Source organism: Topomyia yanbarensis, chromosome 1 (assembly GCF_030247195.1).
Source record: "Topomyia yanbarensis strain Yona2022 chromosome 1, ASM3024719v1, whole genome shotgun sequence".
NCBI lineage: Eukaryota > Metazoa > Arthropoda > Insecta > Diptera > Culicidae > Topomyia > Topomyia yanbarensis.
The window spans coordinates 121181457-121207668 of record NC_080670.1 but is presented as its reverse complement, the minus strand read 5'-3'; the positions used below and the strand labels follow the sequence as shown (position 1 = coordinate 121207668).

The 26212-nt window shown below is 36.6% G+C and overlaps 1 protein-coding gene and 1 long non-coding RNA gene across 2 annotated transcripts; one reads left to right on the top strand and one right to left on the bottom strand.

Moving 5' to 3' along the window:
- The first annotated feature begins 6204 nt into the window (after positions 1-6204).
- Positions 6205-7995, top strand: LOC131683110 (uncharacterized). Its single transcript, XM_058964957.1, has 5 exons — positions 6205-6809; positions 6864-7193; positions 7281-7395; positions 7468-7592; positions 7649-7995. Exons 1-5 carry the CDS (start codon positions 6702-6704, stop codon positions 7973-7975), a joined length of 1005 nt encoding a protein of 334 aa, XP_058820940.1. The 5' UTR covers positions 6205-6701; the 3' UTR covers positions 7976-7995.
- On the bottom strand, positions 6979-12324 carry LOC131683269 (uncharacterized). Its single transcript, XR_009304483.1, has 3 exons — positions 11822-12324; positions 11549-11756; positions 6979-7115 (listed from the first exon to the last, which is right to left on the bottom strand). It is a non-coding gene; the product is annotated as an uncharacterized LOC131683269 (long non-coding RNA).
- Positions 12325-26212: the final 13888 nt, after the last annotated feature.

The window sequence follows — 26212 nt, the reverse complement described above, 5'->3', positions numbered from 1 at the left end:
AGAACATCATGACATACCTCACATGCAGATGATATTTGAACATCATGACAGCATCAGAGTGCCAATAATTATCCGAAATATCGACCCTCCCCTCGCCCCTGCGATTACAGACTGGAAACTACAACACTACAACAAAGTGTGCATATCCGCCACAATGATCAATCAGCAAACGACGATGTCAATTACACAATATGTATCCCACTTCCTACCTTTTTCCTTTACTTACATAAGAGGGGAGCAGGCCTCCCCTAAATACGGCTTTCCTTTCCCCCACTAACATGTGACATGTAATTAAAAAAATGAATTATCGGCCTCGTTAAGCTAAAGCATTTGGGCCTAAATAAACCTATTTAAGATAAAAAACTGCAAGTGAACTTCGATCACTTACTCACTATTTTCCGCTAATCATGGGACCTTTTGTACCTCAATACGACCATGTTTGGGAATATCTGATAGCACTTGTAAACCTTACAGATGTAATACTAAAACCTAATTTATCATTATTAGACCTTGATAATATGCAATCAGCAACCAAAAAGCATCATATGTTGTATCAGTCATTATTTGATAAACAACTAAAACCCAAACACCATTTTTTTACTCATTACAGTACTGTTGCGAAACAAAATGGCAGTTTAGTTAAAATGATGAGTTTTAGATATGAGGCAAAGCATAAAATTTTTAAAGAATATGTGATTTCATCACGACGCAATATATGCCTAACACTCTGCACCAAAATATCGTTGCAATTCAGTAATAATCTTTTCAAATCTGATTTTTTCCAAAGGAAAATAGAAGGGAATTTTCAGTTCATTGTTTTTAATGAGCGACCATATGTAAAATCAATATTGTTTCCAATTTCTTTTGACATTGATTCAACGGTGTCTGCTTCTGACTGGATAACATATAAAGGCACTAGCTTTAAATCAGGGATGTTTGTTACCATTACTGAAATCAACACCGTTTCCTTGTTTGAAATTATTGAAACGATTTTGCATATTGATGGAAATGTATATATTGTTAGTAATCATTGGAATGTAGGGGATTATAATAGACACTATCTTGCATACGAAGCTGTTTTGAAAACAGAGGAAGTACGTATTATTAAAATACAAGACATAGACGGTCCTCCAATAGCAATACACAAAATAAGAAAACAATTCCTCTTCCGTAAAAATCAAGCTTTTCTATCAATAGATTAGAAATAAGTTTAGGGGAAGATCAATATAATGTGTTCAGTTCTAGAATAAATGTATGTTATGAAAGATACGCTGCCCTTCACTCAAAAAAAGTAAACGTTATGCCTATTGATTTTACACACAGATTTTTGCAATTAACGGAGGCATACAGACACTATTTGCTGGCACATAAACCTAATGTGTGTATTTACAAGAAATATTAATCTTACATTCACATTTCATAACTATTAGGCACATAAAACCCCATTCTATAATAATGTGCACATATAACTTATGTGTGTGCATCCATACACGCTCGTAAAAAGTTACTCAGATTCTGAGTACTTTTAACTCAGTTTTGAATGATGTTCGTAAACGTCAAAAATTGAGTTGTCATGTATAATATCTCTGAGTAACTCTGACTCTATTTTTGGGTATTACACAAGAAACCGTTTTGGAGTTACCAAACGGAAAAGCCGTTTCTCGCCAAGTTAAAAATTCCAAGCGTCATCCGCCATTTTCCATTAGTAGGTACACGCTCGTTTAGTTATCGCTCATCACTTTTTCACAAATAAAAATTTGTTCAAATATTTATAATAGTTGAAGCTAGAGTTGTAGTGTGTAAAATACATTTTAATTGAAAGAGTGGATTTGAACAACCAGCATGCAGAAGATTTCGGAAGAGGTGGATGCTGAAACTGCAATGAAGTTGCGAGGTAATATTCACGTTATATTATATATATATATATATATATATATATATATATATATATATATATATATATATATATATATATATATATATATATATATATATATATATATATATATATATATATATATATATATATATATATATATATATATATATATATATATATATATATATATATATATATATATATATATATATATATATATATATATATATATATATATATATATATATATATATATATATATATATATATACTGGAAAAAAAGTGTAAGGTTTCAGGTTTCTCATGCCGTGTGCCAAATTGTGGGAAGATGATTCCTGGACACGTGGATGAATTGAAGGAACACTTCCGGTTGGTACACAATTTGAACACCAGCAAAGCAGCCGCTCAACCTTTCCTTTGTTCAGAATGTGGTTCACTGTACCAGAGGTTTAAGAGCTTGAAACGGCACATAGAGAGTGTTCATCCACTAATTACAGAAAATTCTACAAATATTTCATACGACCATGACGCTGTTGAACAAATTCAAAATAATCATCCGGAAAATATGCTCGTAGATGATGATTATCTGTTGAGAATAACGAATACTATATTCTTTAAAACGGCGCCGTCGTTGGATGAAATTACTAAGAAAATTAGTAAATTCGCCACAGATTTGCGAAAAGATGTATCTCTTCCCGAGACAAAAATCAAAAAGTTCTTACAGGTTACCTCGAATCTTATAGAAGATTACGAGTGTTACATGTTGAATCTATTCAGAGAATTTTTGAAATCGAAGTCGATCCCATTAAACGATACCGACGCTTTGAAATTTATAAACGACGCATCTTTGGATGGAATTTTTGCAGACGTAGCTTCTCCAAAAGACAACCTAGCATATTTGTCTGGAGTTGCGGGTTGTGCTGTGCCAAACCCTAGGGAAGAAGTCTTGGGAAGAACTAGAATCACTGTCCCCGCGATTACCAAACTAGGCAAAAGAAAAAGTGTACAAATAGTGAAAGACGTTGCTCACTATATTCCACTAACCAGCATTTTAGCACTGGTTATGAAGAATCCCGGAGCTCGCAAGATGATAGCAGAAGAAGCAGTGAATGACGATATCTTGTGCGGTTTCAAAGATGGTCAACGTTTCAAAACACACCCATTCCTGACACGGTTTCCCGATGCATTACGACTCTCGCTTCATCTGGACGATGTCGAATATCTGAACCCTTTGGGATCACGCAAATCAAAAAAAAACTTACCAATTTCAGTGTTAAAATTGAGAATCTCCACCCCGCAATTAATTCATCCTCCAACAGGATATATCTAACGCTTACAGTTCGCTCAAGAGATGTAAAAAAATATGGCTACAATAACGTTATGAAACCGCTGATTCAAGATTTGCGTGAGCTTGAATCAGATGATGGTGTTGTAGTACAATATCGGAGTGAAAAGTTTACGATGAGGGCAGTTCTAGTGCATGTTTTGGGGGACACGCTGGCAATTCATGAAATTTTCGAGTTAATGGGGCCCCAATCAAGTCTATTCTGTAGAATGTGCTATGCAACGCGTACTGCACTTCATTGTGGAAACATTGGTGATACCTTCCCTCATCGCACTGAAGAAAGCATACAAGGTGATTTAAATGCTCTTCAAAGCGGAACTAAAACACCTTCACAATGCGGAATCATTCGAAAATCAGCACTGAATGAAGTTAAATATTTCAACATAGCGGAAAATAACACGTTTGATCCAATGCATGATCTTTTGGAAGGCGTCGTCATGGTCGTAATCAAATGTGTTTTGAACGAAGCTGTAAATATCCATAAAGTGATAACGATTAGTCAAGTCAACCAAATTATACAGCATTACGAATACGGTATAACTGAATCGGCTGATAAACCTACCGCTAATTTTACTTGCGAGAAGTTAAAAGCACGTGGACATGCTATTCCTCAGTCAGCTTCGCAATGTTGGCTTCTCCTTCGAGCATTCCCTTTTATGTTCAACCAGATTCTCGGATTTAATTCAAATTTATCATCATTGCTTAGAGCTCTCATGAAAATAACTTATTATAGTTTCTCCAATAAGCTAACATTGAATCAGATTAACGATCTGGAAAACGAAATCGAATGTTTTTACAAGTTGTTCAAATCCTGCTTCCCTGCCATCAACCCTACCAATAAATTCCATCACATCTCTCATTATCCCTACATAATTCGTCAGGATGGGCCAGTTGTTAATCATAGTTGCTTACGCTTCGAAGCGAAATTCAAGGAGTCGAAATCCCAAGCGAAGACATGCAACAATTTCATCAATTTAACAAACAGCTTTGCTAAGCGCCTGAATCTAGCACAGATAACCACTATTCTTGACCATTCATACGAAATTGGTACGGTAGATATCGTTTCGTCAAAGCACATACACAAAAAATCTCTAAGTAATTTACTCCTGATCCGGGATCTACCAGATTCAATCAAATATATAAACCATATGAAAATAAATAACACAAGCTTTCGGCCGGGACTGATAGCGAAATACCAAGTATGCAACGAAATGTCCTATGGTTTGATAATAGATATATTGCAATCGGATAATCAAATTGTTTGCCTAATACAGCATCTCGAATGCGAATATTGTTTACAATACAACAGTTACAAACTCAAAACTGACAGTCAAGTTATTCGCATATCACACAAGAACTTGCAAACGAAAAAAACATACAACTTATGGAGTATATACGGAGATTCAGAAGAAAACTACTATATAAGTTTGAAATATGTAGATAGTTAGTAGGGAAATAAACTTGGAAATAAATTTATAATAAAATAAACAACAATCAAGAAGGTAGTGCAAACAACTTGAGATGTCACTTTAAACCTTTATATATACTTATTCGCTCTTTTCAGCCCAAAAAATAAACGATCAGAACCTAGTTCTGCTCAACGATGCCGACCTAGTTGAAATGGGGATAATCGAAAAAGGATCCCGTCTAACAATTCTTAACATAATAAAAAACTATAGTTCTGAAGCTAATCCGACCAAAGATAAAATTGATGAGACTTCCACTAATGTTCAAAATTTGGTAAACTTTCTACTATAATTACTGTAAGCGCTTGTCGTACTATACATATTTAACGTTTTCAGATTAACCGTTCGACATTCGAAGATGACGCAAAATTCCGAATGAAAATTTTGTATCCAATTTTGGATCAAGGGATCGTACCAGATAAGGACGGTTTAAATCATCTTACACGAGTCGCATGCAAGCAAATGGAGACTCAAATAATGGACGGTCAAAGGCAAGTAGAAAGTTTTATTTGTTACTCTACTAGTGCATCAAACTATGAACACTCCTTAAAGTGTGATAGAATTGTTTACATTGAACCGCACGAGTCTCTCCGCTAGAGCAACCTTGCGGCGAAATGCGCAATGCCTATACATATTTATAGGGCTTACGGCCAATTTCTTTATCCTCGCTTAAATTTTAAACCGGGTTCACCAGTACGTTTAAACCTGGTTAAGACGTTAGGCGAGAATGAAGAAATCGGCCCTTAGTAGTCCTTCGAGCAAATATGCAGGTGATCTAACACTGTCTATGAGCAGAGAAAAGCAATGCCTTTCGTTGTGAAGCTTCTATTTCAAAAAACATCGTAGTCAATCAGTATCATGCATTATTACTTCATTGAGCCTATGAAACTATGAAGTATGCATAGTAATGAAGCACGGCCAAACAACTTCACTTCTGATTATAAATATAAAGAAATGTATGAAACACAGTACAAACTGCTAGAGGAAACCACATAGTTATCAGTTCTTCGCATCCTGATTTCAATATTGACCATTCTTTACACATCTTCAATCTGGTTCGATTTATAAACTTCGGCATAAGAACGTACATGCGTCTTTGACGGTGGTACTTAGAAAGCGTAATTCGTCATGTTCCGGCACAAAATTATAAAGACGACCGACGACGACGAATTATAATAACTTAAACATTTAAACCAACAGAATTTAAAGGTATACAATTTCTGTTTATAGCGAGCGTGTTTATTTGTTTACATATACAGTTCAATCGTAAATCGACCAAAGGGTCTAACTAAGCCGCAATGTCGTTGAATCGAGCAACAGCGATGCCAGATTTACAGACTGTGGACAGATTTGCTGCACTGAGAAACAAAAATATGCAGAATTAGCATACTTTCATTCCCGTCTCTTTTGCTGTAATTCTCGACGAACATATGATTACGGCCTAAAAGCCAACCGTCAAAATCCACTTTGAATGGAAATTCCAGACAAACCGTTACTAGTCGAACACAGCTCACAACAGTTTATGAAAGAGAAAACTTTTCTCTTTCGTTTACTACCAACATCTGTGATTGGCGTGTAACGGTTTGTCCGGAATTTCCATTCAAAGTGGATTTTGACAGTTGGCTTTTAGGCCGTAATCATATGTTTGTCGAGAATTTTCATGCATTTTCTAGCATATACTTCTAGTAAATATTCAATGAGTGGATAGACCGAATACGTCCAATGCACAAAATTTGCAGCAGAAGAAACGAGAGGCAGATCAAAAAGTATGATATCGGTGATTAAAAAAAAGTTCTGCGTATGCCTGGTCCAGACATTTACAGACTTTTAAAACAGTAATAAACTGACCGATTTTCTTCAGAAAATAATAGATGTGTCCCAGCATGCAAAGAATTACGAATCAAATACCGTTCATACTTTTACCATTTAGATTTTTTTTAAGAAATTTAGAACTTAATCTTTCACGGAATCTTTTTGGTCTTTTTCGGAGTAACGAACCAATGATCTCTAAATGCGCAGGTATCCTTCTGTTGATCAACAGCATGCGGCAGCTGTTCAAATCGTAAAATTATTTCCACAACTTAGTAATACGCGAGTCACACCAACTGCTCCTGATGAGGTTTGTTATTCTATGCTTATTTAATTTCTCTAATTATAATTATTTTCATGCTAGTCATTTTTCTTTTGGCGCAACGGAGGCAAGGAAAAGGGTGCTCATACTGGCATGATATTTCATCGCATCCGGAATGTCATCAAACAGCTACCTGCAGGAAAACATAAATATAATCGAGGAACTATGCCTGTAGAAGAGTCCGTTTCAACTGAACTTGTAGAGCGGGCTCAATTGCTCCGAGTAATGCTTGCATCGGCATCAGTAGCAGAACATATTTGTGATGAAATGGACCGATGCTTTCCAGTCCTCAAACTGTTATTAAAAGAAAAGAAACCCGTTAATGATATCTTGGATATGTTTCCACACCTGTGTTCATATGAAGGATTGGTGGTAACATGTTTATTTTTTATTATTTACTATTTCACTTTATGGTATTCACGGAACATATGAATATTTATATCATATCACTTTTTCTAGATTCGTCAAATGTTTGAGAGATTGTATCCTAACAGAACAGAAGGTCTCAAAATCGAGGATGTCTTCTCTCAGTGTCTATCTTATTCACCGTCCAGATTCTCTAGAGTAGAAGATGGTGAGATATATTTTTTTTTAATTTAGCCCAAAGGTCTGTCATAAAATTTTAAATTTGTAAAACTATTCACAGATCACATTCGAGGATGCTTGAGAATAATTTCTCATATGCCAATTCGCGGACAAAAAAGAACGCTGGTAGGCTGTCCAACTGTAGGCGAAGAACATTCGGCTTCAATTTTAATTCGTTGGATTGGGGTAAATGCAATATAATATACATAAGGTTAGATGTAATGATTTTATATCATCATTAGGAGTGCTTAGATACATACGTGGCATCCCCCGCAACTGATTCCAAACTACACATGGTGTGCGTAGCAAGCCCGATGAAAAGAGGAAATTATGCCGTCATTTGTGAGAAAAAAGTTATATTCGAGACTAACAATTCTATTCATGCAGTGGAAATTTTATTCAAATGCTACGCAGTTCTCGGAGTGGAGGTGCCACCTAATTTTAGAATGTTTTGGGACTTTCTGGCATGTGCCATATATAATATAATTCCGCACAGTCAGAGGACAACTGTGAATAGACTCGTCCAAACTTTTATTGAAGTTTCCCGCGCACGTATTGACAACAAATAAAAGGACAACTTTTTTATACAATACTTACTAAAAACCATAAAATTTAATAAACAGAAGTTTCTTTAATTATTATTGTAAAAATATTCCATAAGAAAAGAAAGACTGCATTGTGTTGTATCCAAAACAAAATTTTGACGGCCAATTTCTTCACTGGATGTAAACCGGTTTAGTTCCAGTTCAAATGCAACAATCGATCATGAACCAATTTAAATAGGAATCGGTTGTTGCATTTCTTCTTACAGAAACCATTCAGAATTGCAAGTCATAATCCGGATGTTTCTCAGTAAAGTTCAGTCAGAAATGAGCCGGAATTCCGGCTGGCTCCAGTCAGTATTCCGGCTCCAGTGACACAACCTATTCTAACTAGAATCGGTTGTGTCACTGGAGCCGGAATACTGACTGGAAACAGCTGGAATTCCGGCTCATTTCCGGCTGAACTTTACTGGGTTTTAATGAAATATTGCACTCATAAATTGGGTAATATTCTACCCAAAAACTGAGGAATTACAACTGGCTTTGTTGTCTACTCAAAAATTGGGTAAGCTTCTGCTCATAATATGAGTAAAAATCGATCAATTTTTGGTTTTGTTGAAGTTCTACTGAACCCAAAATTTGAGTAATGTTCAACTCAAAGTCTGCGTAATAATTACTTAATTTTTGGTTTTGTTAAATTTGTACTGAACTCAAAATTTGAGCAATGTTGAACTCAAAATCTGAGTACTAGTGAAGTACTTTTGGGTTTAGTGTAGATAATATTGTACTCAAAAACCGAGTAATAATTACTCAGTTTTTGGTTCATGCTGGCTTACTCAAATTTGAGTAACTCCGGAATTACTCAATTTAAGGGTTGTTCCACTTTATCTGGAAATGGGTGGGATTAAACTCATTTTTGAGTAACTTTTTACGAGCGTGTAGTTTATACAGTTGACACATAACAACTATACATAGGAAAACTGCGGTTGTTTACATTTGACCTAAATACGCTGAATCCCTCTGGGTAAAGACTCGACACGTCAATTGTTTGTTTACACGCTCGTAAAAAGTTACTCAGACTCTGAGTACTTTTTAACTCAGTTTTGAATGATGTTCGTAAACGTCAAAAATTGAGTTGTCATGTATAATATCTCTGAGTAACTCTGACTCTATTTTTGGGTATTACACAAGAAACCGTTTTGGAGTTACCAAACGGAAAAGCCGTTTCCAAGCGTCATCCGCCATTTTCCATTAGTAGGTACACGCTCGTTTAGTTATCGCTCATCACTTTTTCACAAATAAAAATTTGTTCAAATATTTATAATAGTTGAAGCTAGAGTTGTAGTGTGTAAAATACATTTTAATTGAAAGAGTGGATTTGAACAACCAGCATGTAGAAGATTTCGGAAGAGGTGGATGCTGAAACGGCAATGAAGTTGCGAGGTAATATTCACGTTATTATATATATATATATATATATATATATATATATATATATATATATATATATATATATATATATATATATATATATATATATATATATATATATATATATATATATATATATATATATATATATATATATATATATATATATATATATATATATATATATATATATATATATATATATATATATATATATATATATATATATATATATATATATATATATATATATATATATATATATATATATATATATATATATATATATATATATATATATATATATATATATATATATATATATATATATATATATATATATATATATATATATATATATATATATATATATATATATATATATATATATATATATATATATATATATATATATATATATATATATATATATATATATATATATATATATATATATATATATATATATATATATATATATATATATATATATATATATATATATATATATATATATATATATATATACTGGAAAAAAGTGTAAGGTTTCAGGTTTCTCATGCCATGTGCCAAATTGTGGGAAGATGATTCCTGGACACGTGGATGAATTGAAGGAACACTTCCGGTTGGTACACAATTTGAACACCAGCAAAGCAGCCGCTCAACCTTTCCTTTGTTCAGAATGTGGTTCACTGTACCAGAGGTTTAAGAGCTTGAAACGGCACATAGAGAGTGTTCATCCACTAATTACAGAAAATTCTACAAATATTTCATACGACCATGACGCTGTTGAACAAATTCAAAATAATCATCCGGAAAATATGCTCGTAGATGATGATTATCTGTTGAGAATAACGAATACCATATTCTTTAAAACGGCGCCGTCGTTGGATGAAACTACTAAGAAAATTAGTAAATTCGCCACAGATTTGCGAAAAGATGTATCTCTTCCCGAGACAAAAATCAAAAAGTTCTTACAGGTTACCTCGAATCTTATAGAAGATTACGAGTGTTACATGTTGAATCTATTCAGAGAATTTTTGAAATCGAAGTCGATCCCATTAAACGATACCGACGCTTTGAAATTTATAAACGACGCATCTTTGGATGGAATTTTTGCAGACGTAGCTTCTCCAAAAGACAACCTAGCATATTTGTCTGGAGTTGCGGGTTGTGCTGTGCCAAACCCTAGGGAAGAAGTCTTGGGAAGAACTAGAATCACTAAAACTGTCCCTGCGATTACCAAACTAGGCAAAAGAAAAAGTGTACAAATAGTGAAAGACGTTGCTCACTATATTCCACTAACCAGCATTTTAGCACTGGTTATGAAGAATCCCGGAGCTCGCAAGATGATAGAAGAAGAAGCAGTGAATGACGATATCTTGTGCGGTTTCAAAGATGGTCAACGTTTCAAAACACACCCGTTCCTGACACGGTTTCCCGATGCATTACGACTCTCGCTTCATCTGGACGATGTCGAATATCTGAACCCTTTGGGATCACGCAAATCAAAAAAAAAATAACCAATTTCAGTGTTAAAATTGAAAATCTCCACCCCGCAATTAATTCATCCTCCAACAGGATATATCTAACGCTTACAGTTCGCTCAAGAGATGTAAAAAAATATGGCTACAATAACGTTATGAAACCGCTGATTCAAGATTTGCGTGAGCTTGAATCAGATGATGGTGTTGTAGTACAATATGGGAGTGAAAAGTTTACGATGAGGGCAGTTCTAGTGCATGTTTTGGGGGACACACTGGCAATTCATGAAATTTTCGAGTTAATGGGGCCCCAATCAAGTCTATTCTGTAGAATGTGCTATGCGACGCGTACTGCCCTTCATTGTGGAAACATTGGTGATACCTTCCCTCATCGCACTGAAGAAAGCATACAAGGTGATTTAAATGCTCTTCAAAGTGGAACTAAAACACCTTCACAATGCGGAATCATTCGAAAATCAGCACTGAATGAAGTTAAATATTTCAACATAGCGGAAAATAACACGTTTGATCCAATGCATGATCTTTCGGAAGGCGTCGTCATGGTCGTAATCAAATGTGTTTTGAACGAAGCTGTAAATATCCATAAAGTGATAACGATTAGTCAAGTCAACCAAATTATACAGCATTACGAATACGGTATAACTGAATCAGCTGATAAACCTACCGCTAATTTTACTTGCGAGAAGTTAGAAGCACGTGGACATGCTATTCCTCAGTCAGCTTCGCAATGTTGGCTTCTCCTTCGAGCATTCCCTTTTATGTTCAACCAGATTCTCGGATTTAATTCAAATTTATCATCATTGCTTAGAGCTCTCATGAAAATAACTTATTATAGTTTCTCCAATAAGCTAACATTGAATCAGATTAACGATCTGGAAAACGAAATCGAATGTTTTTACAAGTTGTTCAAATCCTGCTTCCCTGCCATCAACCCTACCAATAAATTCCATCACATCTCTCATTATCCCTACATAATTCGTCAGGATGGGCCAGTTGTTAATCATAGTTGCTTACGCTTCGAAGCGAAATTCAAGGAGTCGAAATCCCAAGCGAAGACATGCAACAATTTCATCAATTTAACAAACAGCTTTGCTAAGCTCCTGAATCTAGCACAGATAACCACTATCCTTGACCATTCATACGAAATTGGTACGGTAGATATCGTTTCGTCAAAGCACATACACAAAAAATCTCTAAGTAATTTACTCCTGATCCGGGATCTACCAGATTCAATCAAATATATAAACCATATGAAAATAAATAACACAAGCTTTCGGCCGGGACTGATAGCGAAATACCAAGTATGCAACGAAATGTTCTATGGTTTGATAATAGATATATTGCAATCGGATAATCAAATTGTTTGCCTAATACAGCATCTCGAATGCGAATATTGTTTACAATACAACAGTTACAAACTCAAAACTGACAGTCAAGTTATTCGCATATCACACAAGAACTTGCAAACGAAAAAAACATACAACTTATGGAGTATATACGGAGATTCAGAAGAAAACTACTATATAAGTTTGAAATATGTAGATAGACTATCAGCACCGGTGCGTAAGCAAATGCGTGTGTATTTTGATTACGCTAAACGATAATATTTTATTTAGACACCCGTTTTCGCACCGGTCGTTGGTAAATAGGTTGCCAAAATAATAATCTGTTTTTACACCGGTAGTTGTTATTATAGTTACGTTACATTTTTTTGCAATCATGCAATAAAATAATCGTTTTTTTAATGATATGGACTTTATTCAGTGAAAAAAATATTGCTAGAAATAAAATACATTTATTTATTGAATTTAATAAAACCATTTCAGTAACAAACATCGTTTTCTTTTCTAAAAATATTTTATTGCAATGATTGTAAAATTATTCAAACTGGAAATGTTTATTGAGATTAAAAGTTAATTATTGTTTCAATGAAAAAAATGCTCATACCATTAATTTTTTCTGTTTGAAGCAATAAACATTGTATTATTGAATTGAATAAGACATTTTTTTGTTCCAATATGCTAAAATTCTCTATGTGATAAAAATTCTAAGAAATGTTATGGGTTCGGAACGGACAACGAATTCTAATAACTAATGTTTACCCAGAAGTTATTGTCTGAAGCACATACTACGGCCGCTCTGAATAAGGAGTGTAATGAAAAGGATCTCATGCTAGATATTACAAACAAACTTGCGGAGAAGGAACCTTTACGACCATTCAACGATTGTTTTGCGGAAACAGTTTATACGAACGATCAGTTTCGAATACGCTTTCGTTTTTATGTATTTCGAAGCCTTTGAAGAGGAGCTAATACTATATTGAAAAACCAGAGAAAGTTGGGTTTTACCAAATTATACGGAAGCCATCTGACGTACGTCCTTCAGACGCTGCAGTCAAATATATTCGGATGGGAGAAAAATTGCACGTTAATGTATGTGAGAATACTGCCATACCCCAGGTAATAGACGTTTACACTGATGTTTACATAAATTTTGTAGCCCAAATGTCCATCAGCTGTGGTCATATTGTAGACAGCATAGCCGGGTAAACATATCTGGGTTTTAAGTATATTCAAAGGCAATTTTGAATCGCAGAATAGTGGGCTTATTCATCAATACTTGGTACGCTGGACTGTAACCATTCGAAATGAAAACATTACTGTACAACTTGGGCAGAACAGTATACAGTAAAACAAAAATAATTAAGTGATAGTATTTTATGCGTGGCTTCAATAATAATATTAACTTGCGTAAAATGCGTTGTTTTCCTAGGTTGATACACGGAGCACGTTGTTATAGTAATCATATCTCATCTAACTAACCTAGAACTAGAATCAGGAATCAGTAGCGACTGGTTCAAATAGCACGTTCCCCATGTTGATCGGAGATTTGTGCTTAAAAGACAATTATCAAAATTCACATTGAGAGGAAGTTCCAAACCAATATTCACCAAACACATCTAGTGCTCGTGAACAAAAGGAGTATCGTCAACTCTTTCGTGACTGCTGTGAATTGCGCTGAACCAACAATAGTTTCTCCGGAATTTCCCCTCAATGTGGATTTTGACCCATACCAAAAGTAATTTTACTTTTGCTATTAATAAATGACATCCAATTCAGATTGTATGTGTAAAACATATAACTATAATTTTTAAGCAAACAACAATTAGTGTCTGTGGTATTATAGAGTCCCGTACAGAGGAATGCGCAACGCTGCCTAAAATGATGCCATCTTCTTTGTTTCTGGCACCCATAATTTTTGCTGTAACTTTGAGTGACTTCAACCGAGTTACACAATAAATTAATATGGAGTGAATTGAAAACCCACTGTTTCGTGGCTTTATTCTTGATACTATTCCATGTAATTTATTTTACATTGTTACAAAAAAGCGTAATAAACTGAATACAGTGTCTTGTTTCGACGATTGAAATATTTCGCCATGATATTAACTAACTAATACATTACTTGCATGTTCTCCGAAAGAAGAATATTTGTTTACTTTGCACGATAGGTAGCCATCTGACTGTTCGATAGGTAGATTTGGGTTCACTCTGTGCGAGCCTTTATAACATAAACAAGGCCTTTGGCAACAAGTAGCCGCTAGCCGGCGCTACTATCGGCCAATAGGCTTCCAGTAATCGATACATGAACGTTGCGTGCACCTATGGGTAAAGTAAAGTTCAATCGGAAATTCTGGTTGGTTCTAATTCGTATTCGTAATTCGATTTCCCGAAAAAGCTTAACTGTGTAGTATTCCGGCGCCAATAACACAACTAATTCTAATTACAATCGGTTGTATCGCTGGAGCTGAAATACTAACTACAACTACATCTACTTCAAGAAATAAACATTAAGTGCGTACCCTGGAGCAAATTGGTCCACACGAATTTGTGGTAAGTTAATACAGATATATATTAACTGAATTCAACATTTTGTCGTCGATACGGTAATTCCAAAGATGGAATTAAATAATGAGTTTTTGCTCAAAAATTATAAATTTGATTCCAATTTATCAGTATGGCAAATGACATAACACGGAATCTTGCTTTCAAACAACGGTCCTGCGGGGTAGTGCCAAATTCCTAGCGTCAGCGATAAGAATTTTTTCATAATTCGAAGTAGCGTACTGTCTCCAACTTTTAACTCAAACAATTTGAAATTCTATTAGATCTTCGCCTGTCAAATGCATTAGCATCGATGCGATGAGCTGAAGCAACAATAATGTAATGTAATGTTCAGATGTGCCCTTTTGAATATCATCGATGTATTTCCCAAATCAGTCTTCGAATTGTTATATTTGTTTGTCTGTGCTTAGAACGAGCCAAAGCATCATCAGGTGTTTGCCATGGCCTGACACGGGTCTTTATCATAGGTAGGTTAAACAGTGGAACGTTCGAAAATTTTTGAACGTGACGTTCGCTACTTACCAAATTGGTCATCAAATCCACATCCATGTATCCACAGTTTGCATAAAATTGTCGGAGTAAGTCAAAAACTATTGCAACGAATTAACAATAGTGGCTATCCTAGAATTATAAGACATTTCCACATTGTTCGACGCGGAATACTTCTGGTAAATTTATAATAAACGTCTTGAAACAAGCAATTTCATTGTCCAACAATAAATTATAAAGTTAATTAACATTTCGTGTTACTGTTTCTAAGATCAATATTAGAAATGTTAAAATGTATTAAAAATATCATTTTTATAAGTTAAGTACAACCCAAGTAACCAATAAGCATTATAACGTAGCCTAATATCTGCTTTAGATCCACATATAAAGCTGTCCTAAAAAGCCGTGAAGCCCTAGATACTTATTTAATGCTGATATTATGCCAGAAAAGGCGAAATATAGTGCTATTACTGTGCGGAGATTGACAGCTCGTTTCTGCAGTACTAATGCTATTATATAGCAAAAGCGTACAAATGTCAAATTTAAAAGCCTTATATTGGCACTACTAATGCTATTAAAAAGCTTCAGTTGGTTGTCATTGTCCGCCATGGTTTTAAAACCATTTCTTATGTTTCCTTTCGGTATGATGAGCAAAAAGGAAAAATTTTAAAATAAAATATTCTGTTTAAAACCGTAATTGACTCTGTTCTGATGCATTGTAATGAATATCCTTAATGGGTTTTCGTTCTTACATGATATGAATGTTTACGAAAATTACCTTTAGTAAGTCTCGAACTGAGGTACCTTGCCTCGTCCTTCACGGTAAGTGCGCTGCGTTTGCTTCCTGGACTATATTGCATATGTTCGATTGAAATGAAATATGCCGAATATAATCTTCAAGAAGAGTTGCATAACAAATAAACCCACAGCATTACAATAGCATTATATCAGCTTTTTATATGCTCTATAATGGCATTAAATGCACTTGTAAAGCTTACATGCTTTAAAGATCCTTGAAGCATGTACGCGTTATATCAGCTTTATATACGCATATAGAGCAAGCTATAATGCTATATGTCGGCAGTGCAGTTATGCATTATTGATGCTAATAAAGAGCTTTATTGCGTTGATAATGCTGTAATGGAGTTTCAATGCAACATTAGTGCAAATGTATAGCCAATATAGTGCAATGGCTTGATGCTTATGGTTACTTGGGATAGGTCCAAAATCAAAAATGTTGAAAAAGTTGTTCTAAAGTGCCATTTACGCGGATTTCTCACTATGTCTATCTTGTGACTGATACCAAGGGCTATCATTTGACCAAGTTTGAGCACTTTTCCATGGGATTTGAAAATTCTGTTGAGTATTAAGTGCCAGGTGGTCAATATTACACATATAGGTCCAAAATCAAAAATGTTGAAAAAGTTGTTCTAAAGTGCCATTTACGCGGATTTCTCACTATGTCTATCTTGTGACTGATACCAAGGGCTATCATTTGACCAAGTTTGAGCCCTTTTCCATGGGGTTTGAAAATTCTGTTGAGTATTAAGTGCCAGGTGGTCAATATTACACATATAGGTCCAAAATCAAAAATGTTGAAAAAGTTGTTCTAAAGTGCCATTTACGCGGATTTCTCACTATGTCTATCTTGTGACTGATACCAAGGGCTATCATTTGACCAAGTTTGAGCACTTTTCCATGGGATTTGAAAATTCTGTTGAGTATTAAGTGCCAGGTGGTCAATATTACACATATAGGTCCAAAATCAAAAATGTTGAAAAAGTTGTTCTAAAGTGCCATTTACGCGAATTTCTCACTATGTCTATCTTGTGACTGATACCAAGGGCTATCATTTGACCAAGTTTGAGCCCTTTTCCATGGGATTTGAAAATTCTGTTGAGTATTAAGTGCCAGGTGGTCAATATTACACATATAGGTCCAAAATCAAAAATGTTGAAAAAGTTGTTCTAAAGTGCCATTTACGCGGATTTCTCACTATGTCTATCTTGTGACTGATACCAAGGGCTATCATTTGACCAAGTTTGAGCACCTTTCCATGGGATTTGAAAATTCTGTTGAGTATTAATTGCCAGGTGGTCAATATTACACATATAGGTCCAAAATCAAAAATGTTGAAAAAGTTGTTCTAAAGTGCCATTTACGCGGATTTCTCACTATGTCTATCTTGTGACTGATACCAAGGGCTATCATTTGAGCAAGTTTGAGCACCTTTCCATGGGGTTTGAAAATTCTGTTGAGTATTAAGTGCCAGGTGGTCAATATTACACATATAGGTCCAAAATCAAAAATGTTGAAAAAGTTGTTCTAAAGTGCCATTTACGCGAATTTCTCACTATGTCTATCTTGTGACTGATACCAAGGGCTATAATTTGACCAAGTTTGAGCCCTTTTCCATGGGGTTTGAAAATTCTGTTGAGTATTAAGTGCCAGGTGGTCAATATTACACAATACACATATAGGTGCAAATTCAAAAAAGTTGGAAAACATTTTTACTATGTCTTTGATGTGTCGGTCTTATACCCTTTTTAGTTGAAAATATCGTATCATTTTAGTTTAGCAAGCAAAACGGATTTTACAGGTTTAAACATGAGCTTTTCAAGGTTTACGTGTCCTTAAACTAGACAATATGAACAATCAATAACAATAGTCATCTCATTTTCGCTGAAAGTGTTTATATAGTCTGACCATATTGAAGAACTCATATTTATGCACCTAACCTCCTCCTTTTTCCGGGCTTGGAACCGGCAGCTTTTTTGATGACACATAGTATTCTTTTTAGCAAAATAAAGCAAATCAGTTGAAATCACAAATTAAATTGTTTTATAGATATGGTCATAGAATAAGGATTTTGTATAACTTATAATTTCAACCTATTTTCACTTTATTTCGAAAAAAATGGCAGCGTAAACTTAAGGGAGGTTTCTACTTTTTACACCCGAGATACACATCTCAGAAAATTTACATAACGATTGCTACAGTAGCGCTTTGGAGGGCATGAAAAACGTAATTTCGAACAAACGCCTCTCCCCCTCCCTAATTTTTATTTGAATCACAACAAAATTGTTTTATCTACGCCAATACAATTATTATTAGTTCGCAAACTTTCAAATACGTATGTGTTGTACTTTTCTTGAAATAATTTTTCAAAGAAATGATATTTATTTTTCAACAAAGTAGAAACCTTCCTTAATGTCTCGTTAAATCGTTGCTGGCGGATTTGAACCCAACTAATGCTTGCGTAAAATAGTAACCAGAGCAATTTAATATTTCTGTAGGAATTGTTAAAAGTATAACAGATATGTTCCTATGGGAACTAACAGCTATAGCTTCTCAATAGCATTTTGCTGATGCTGTTTTCGCTTCAATTTTGCTATTTAGCTGTTACTGTTTCTTAACGACAAAGCGAAATTACTTTAAAAATATATGAGCAACTAATCGATTGAAGGCCGAATAGTTCATGAAATTGTGCTGCATTCTACTTAATAAGATTAGAACAAGCACCCCCTTTTCACAATAAGTGGGCAACGTTCTTGCACATAATGCATGTGAAACTCATTGGTTCGAAATGAATATCTGCACATTCCATATGCCACCAGCGACTGCAAATATCACAAAGAATCCACGATACAATACGTGAACTAGATGTACTTTCAGGGAGATCATTAGAAGATTCATCTTCTATTTTTCCACACCCAGTACACATATTTTTAACGTTGTCAGATTTTTTTTTTTTTTCAATTTGTTTATTTAATAAGGCACGTATGCGTTAGCTTAAAGGTGCCATTTTTTCATTGTTTTACATTTTGAATTTCTTAAAACTAGGGGGATACACATTTCAATATTATTTTGTTTTATATAATAAAACTAAAAAAAACTACAGCTAACTTATACATATAAAAGAGGGTATAATATAATATTCGTAAGATTTGGGGAACGGGTCATTTGTGTGTTCTTTGTATAGTAATTCACATTATGATTTTTAGAAGGGAGATTGTAGAAAAAATAATTATTAACTAAGCGGAACATTTTACAAGCTTATTAACTAGAGATAACTAGAAAGAGTGGTTCAAGATTAAGGGGAATTAATTAGGACTATTTTAAAGTAGTGGTACTGTTGCGCATTTCTTAACGAGATTTAATATTGTTCAACTAAAACTAGAAGATAGGGGGGCACGTTGTCAGATTGATGAATAATATCATGAAGAATCTTCTTTCTTATAGCCTTAGGATCAAAAGCTACATCAACTAGTTCCTTTTCAGCAATTGTAATCGCTATATTGTTTAAAACGTGAATACCACACTGTGTGGAATCTGATTGAAAGTTACATTCTTTTTCAACGACGGAAAGCACATTTAATAAATTATATAACTTCTTCACGTTACTGAAAGGATTGCTCGAATCATTATTCAAAAATGATTCAAGGCTACATTTCAACCGTTCGTACATCTGTTTAGAAGTAGAGAAACGCTTTGAATCCAAGTATATAAATTCATATTTTGTTGTGTCTATAAAAGCAACAGTGAAATGTTCTTCATGCAACATTGGTAAAATTGAAATATTGGAATTTGCAATTTTGAAGCATTCTTTATCTAAAATGTTAAAATTGAATGGTCTGTACCCAAAGAGTAATGGAGTTAAATCGCAGCACATAAAATGTGCCTCAGATAATTTAGTAGATACCATCAAATTTACGCAATAGTCAACCAAAAAATTCGTAAGACAAGCTTTCCAATCCAACGCAAATAAAGTTTTAAAATCACTGTAATGTAAACTAGTGCTTTTGAAAACAATTCTTATTTGATCACAATTCTTTGCTCTAGGTAGAGTGTAATAATCAATATTGTCAATGAGACCATTGCTCAATAATGTGTAAAAACCTCTGAATATTGATGTATCAATTCCTACACATACAGATTCATTTGTTACATTAGTAATAGGATCAATGTTCAATGTAAGAGAACACTCTTCCTCTGCTTCGTAAATCGTACCTAACTCATTAGCAAATGTATGATACTGAATTTTATCAATAGATTGTATACTCGTATCATCTTTTTTCCAGTGCTTATCCATAAATATAACCGACTTCATTTTTTTTCGCAAAAAGGAAGCTTAACTCTGCATTTACCTTTTTTAAAAGTTTCTCTGCTATTCCGCACAGCGGATATTCGCATAGCCTCAACTAATTTGTTTGTTGGGCAATAAGGTGTGGTTGGACTTGAGAAAGTTGTCATATTACAAGTTCTTGCTCGCTTCACTGATAATTCAGATTCAGTATCGCTGAGCTTCCGTTTTCGGCCGGTTCCAATATTGCTGGTGCTATCGAGCAACAAAAGGGAGTCCTGGCTGGACAAGTATCCTTTTTCATGTACTTTTAGACGCTTTTCTGGAACGTCGGAGTCAGTATCGCTAATCATACGTTTCAGGCCGCCTCTAGTATTATCGATACCTTGACTCGCTAAACATATCACCTGTTCCACAGCAGCTATATTTTGGGAAATGCTTAATTTTTGTTTTGAAGTATTTTTCCCAGGTTTTGCTATCAATGGTGTAAACGTTTTCGATGGACGTGAAGGTGAATTCATACATACCTTACGTGACCTATTCACTTTTGTATTTCTCTCACTTGGAAGCTCGAGATCAATTCTTTGCACAACGGAATTGACAAATTTATCATGTACATGATTGACCATTCGTAACCCAACTTTGTACCGGGAAACAAGTGCTTTTTGTTCTCTCCGGTGTGGTTTAGTTTTTTCGGTGGTACGAAGGTGCTTGCTGTGGCAGAGGCTGCAGTAAAGCATTACTAATAAACAGTCCTGCGAGTGATAATTGTTACCTGCGATATCAGTTAAAGTAGTGCAGTGAAGTGCGTTACTAAACATTTTTCTTGCCTGAAAGACGGCTTTGTTTAGACGAGCTATATCAGCTCTACTGTGTGAAGGTCACGCGGGTGACGGATAAAACAAACGAAGGATCAATTCACCTACCAGCTCGTCAGGAACCAACTGGTGAAGTGTTTCGTTTTTTACTTTTCTTATCGATTTTTTCTTTTTATTGCTTTTGATTTTTTATTTTGATTTAAGTTAAACAGTGCGGTCGAGCGTGTTGCTCCCGCAACAAAATGGAACAAACAGAAGGATCACCCTCCGAAGAGGAATATTATGAAGAAGAAGAACGTATATCTGATACTGAGACAGATAATGTTATGGTCGATCCACTTCCCCCACTTTCCCCCAATGTCTCACAGCCCCCCCGAGTCAAGGTTTACCAGGATGGATCCGCTGGTCCTTGGGTGGTATACTTTCGGACCAAAAATAAACCGTTAAACAGCATAACTGTTGCACGGGAGCTGACAAAACGTTACTCGGCCGTAACCGAGATTAAAAAGGTTCAGTCAGATAAACTGCGCGTAGTCGTTACTGACTTGAAACAGGCCAATGATATCGTTAGCAATAGCCTCTTTACGCTGGAGTATCGCGTCTACATCCCTTCTCGTGATGTGGAGATCGACGGTGTGGTAAGTGATGCGGGTCTAACTGTCGATGATCTGATGAATGATGGGGCTGGCCGCTTTAAGAACCCTAACCTTCAATCAGTTAAGATTTTGGAGTGCAAGCAATTGCACTCAAAGTCCATCGAAGATGGTAATTACTATCCATCAGACTCGTTTCGCGTAACCTTCGCCGGATCTGCACTTCCGAGCTACGTTGAAGTGGGAGGAGCTCGTCTACCTGTACGCCTGTTTGTACCGCGGGTCATGAATTGTTCCAATTGCAAGCAGCTAGGTCACACGGCCACCTACTGTAGCAACAAGCAACGGTGCGGTAAATGTGGGGAACGCCATACTGATACTTGATGATGATACTTGCAGTAGCCCCGCTGAGAAGTGTGTTTACTGTGGGGAGAATCCGCATGCACTTTTGACATGCCCAACGTACAAACTTCGCGCGGATAAACTGAAGCGATCCGCCAAAGATCGCTCCAGACGCTCTTACGCATAAATGCTTAAAAGAGCTGTTCCACTTATCTCCGAAAACCCATTCGCTCTCTTGCCAACTGACGATAACGCCTCTAACGACCCTTGCGAGGGGCATTCTTTGGCTCCGCCTGGAAACTCTAGGAAAAGACCTAATCAAAACTCACCTAAACTTCCTCGTAAGGGTCCTAGGTTGTCCCAAACAAGGGTACAAAATAAAAATAATTCATCAACTGGAAGTGCTGGTACAAATCCGAAGATAATACCTCCTGGTTTTGGGAAATTGAGATACAACCAGAAGTTCCCAGCACTCCCCGGGGCACCAAAAATCCCAAGTGCTCCAATTTTACAGTCAGAAACTCAACCTAAAACGGGATTCCTTAAATTTTCTGACATTGTGGACTGGATATTCACAGCTTTCAACATTACTGATCCTATGAAAAGCTTGCTGGTTGCTATTCTACCAACAGTAAGAACATTTTTAAAACAGTTGACTGAACAATGGCCCCTCCTTACAGCGATCGTATCCTTCGATGGCTAACTTATTAGACGGAATCAGGGATCTGATCACTGTTTTACAGTGGAACTGCAGAAGTATTATCCCCAAAATTGATTCATTAAAACACTTGCTAAATTACAATCATTGTGATGCATTTTCCCTATGTGAAACATGGCTAACTTCTAATATAAACCTCAACTTCCACGATTTTAACATTATCCGCTTGGATCGAGAAGACTCATATGGGGGGGGGGGTACTTTTAGGGATCAAAAAGTGCTACTCCTTCAATCGAATCAACCTCCCTTCGACGCCAGGCATTGAAGTTGTCGCTTGTCAAACAACAATCAAAGACAAAGATCTTTGCATTGCTTCTATTTACATTCCTCCTAGGGCCATGATGGGATATCGAAGATTCTCCAACGTGATTGAACACCTTCCCTCGCCCCGCCTGCTTCTTGGAGACTTTAACTCTCACGGTACGGGGTGGGGCTGTCTATACGACGATAATCGATCTTCGACAATTCAAGACCTTTGTGACAACTTCAATATGACAATTCTGAACACAGGGGAAATGACACGAATTCCTAGACCACCTGCGCAAGCAAGTGCACTGGACATATCTTTATGCTCGACATCACTACGGTTAGATTGCAAGTGGAAGGTAATATCTGATCCCCACGGTAGTGACCACTTACCAATTGTAATTGCAATCACCACTGGTTCAAGACCATCGACACCAATCAATGTTTCCTATGACCTCACACGAAACATTGATTGGAAGAGCTACGCTGCTGAGATATCCAAAACTATCGATTCAACACAGATACTTCCCCCGGAGGAAGAATATAAGTTTTTGTCCAACTCGATTCTCGATAGCGCGATTCAAACTCAGACGAAACGAGTACCCGACGTGAACACCCAAAAACGTTCCCCCAACCCGTGGTGGGACAAAGAGTGCTCAGACGTGTACGCGGAGAAAGCTGCCGCGTATAAAACCTTCCGGAACGACGGGTTAGTTGCTAGTTATCGAGTGTACGCGATATTAGAAAAGCGAATGAAAAATTTAATAAAAGCTAAGAAACGCAGTTACTGGCGCCGGTTTGTCGACGGGTTAACAAGAGAAACATCGATGAGCACTCTTTGGGGCACGGCCCGACGTATGCGAAACCGAAACAGTACTAACGAGAGCGTGGAATATTCAAACCGTTGGATATTCGATTTCGCCAAGAAGGTTTGTCCGGATTCCGCCCCGGCACAGAAAATCTACCGCGCCGCGTCGCCTTACAATACCGCGAACGAAACACCGTTTACGATGGTGGAGTTCTCACTAGCTCTCTTATCATGTAACAATAAAGCCCCGGGGCCAGATAGAATTAAATTCAACTTATTGAAGAATCTGCCAGACTCTGCCAAAAGACGCTTGTTGAATTTATTTAATAGGTTTCTTGAGGGTAACATTGTCCCACATGACTGGAGACAGGTGAGGGTCATCGCCATCCAAAAACCAGGAAAACCAGCCTCCGACCACAATTCGTATCGTCCGATTGCAATGCTGTCCTGTATCCGGAAGTTGTTCGAGAAAATGATCCTGTTTCGGCTCGATAATTGGGTCGAAACAAATGGCTTACTGTCAGATACACAATTTGGCTTTCGCAAAGGCAAAGGGACGAACGATTGCCTTGCGTTGCTCTCAACAGAAATTCAAATGGCATATGCTAACAAAGAGCAGATGGCATCAGTATTCTTGGATATTAAGGGGGCTTTCGATTCAGTTTCGATCAACATTCTTTATGAGAAGTTGCACCAGCATGGTCTTTCGCCAATTTTAAATAACTTTTTGCTAAACCTGTTGTCTGAAAAACAAATGCATTTCTCGCATGGCGATTTATCGACATCACGATTTAGCTACATGGGCCTTCCCCAGGGCTCATGTCTAAGCCCTCTCCTCTACAATTTTTACGTGAATGACATTGACGAATGTCTTGTCAATTCCTGCACGCTAAGGCAGCTTGCAGATGACGGTGTGGTCTCTATTACAGGTCCTAAAGCCGTCGACTTGCAAGGACCACTGCAAGATACCTTGGACAATTTATCTGCTTGGGCTCTCCAGCTGGGTATCGAGTTCTCCACGGAGAAAACTGAGCTAGTCGTATTTTCTAGAAAGCGTGAACCAGCGCAACTACAGCTTCAATTAATGGATCAAACTATTGCTCAGGCTTCAACATTCAAATATCTCGGGGTATGGTTCGACTCTAAAGGTACCTGGGGATGTCACATTAGGTATCTGAAACAGAAGTGCCAACAAAGGATCAACTTTTTCCGTACAATAACTGGAACATGGTGGGGTGCCCATCCAGGAGACCTAATCAGGCTGTACCAAACAACGATATTATCAATGTTGGAGTACGGATGTTTCTGCTTTCGCTCCGCTGCGAACATACATTTCATCAAACTGGAGCGAATCCAGTATCGTTGCTTGCGTATTGCCTTGGGTTGCATGCACTCGACCCATACGATGAGTCTCGAAGTGCTGGCGGGCGTTCTTCCTCTGAAAAATCGATTTTGGGACCTCTCATATCGATTACTCATTCGATGCGATATTCTGAACCCATTGGTGATTGCAAATTGCGAAAGGCTTGTCGAGCTTAATTCTCAGACCCGATTCATGTCCTTGTACTTCGATTACATGGCACAGAACATCAATTCATCTACGTATAACGTCAACCGTGCTCATCTTTTAGATACTTCTGATCCAACTGTATTTTTCGATACATGCATGAAGGAAGAGATTTGTGGAATTCCGGATCATATTCGCCCACAAGTGGTCCCAAATATTTTCTATAACAAATACCATCAAGTCGACTGCGCCAAAATGTTCTACACTGACGGATCAATTCTCAACGGGTCCACAGGCTTCGGTATCTTCAACGAAAATCTTGCTGCCTCATTCAAACTCAATGATCCTGCTTCAATTTACGTCGCAGAATTAGCTGCCATTCAGTATACTCTCGGGATCATTGACACCCTGCCCTCAGACCATTACTTCATCGTTTCGGATAGTCTCAGCTCCATTGAGGCCATCCGTGCGGCGAAGCCTGGAAAGCACTCACCGTATTTCCTGGGGAAAATACGGGAATATCTGAGTGCTTTATCTGAAAAATCTTACCAGATTACCTTGGTTTGGGTCCCGTCACATTGTTCTATTGCGGGCAATGAGAAGGCGGACTCTTTAGCCAAGGTGGGCGCATTAGAAGGCGACACTTACGAAAGACCAATTTGCTTCAACGAATTTTTCAGTATCTCTCGTCAGAGGACGCTCGATAGTTGGCAAACCTCATGGAGCAATGGGCATCTGGGACGGTGGCTGCATTCCATTATCCCGAAGGTATCAACGAATGCTTGATTTAAGGGGTTGGATGTGAACCGGGACTTTATT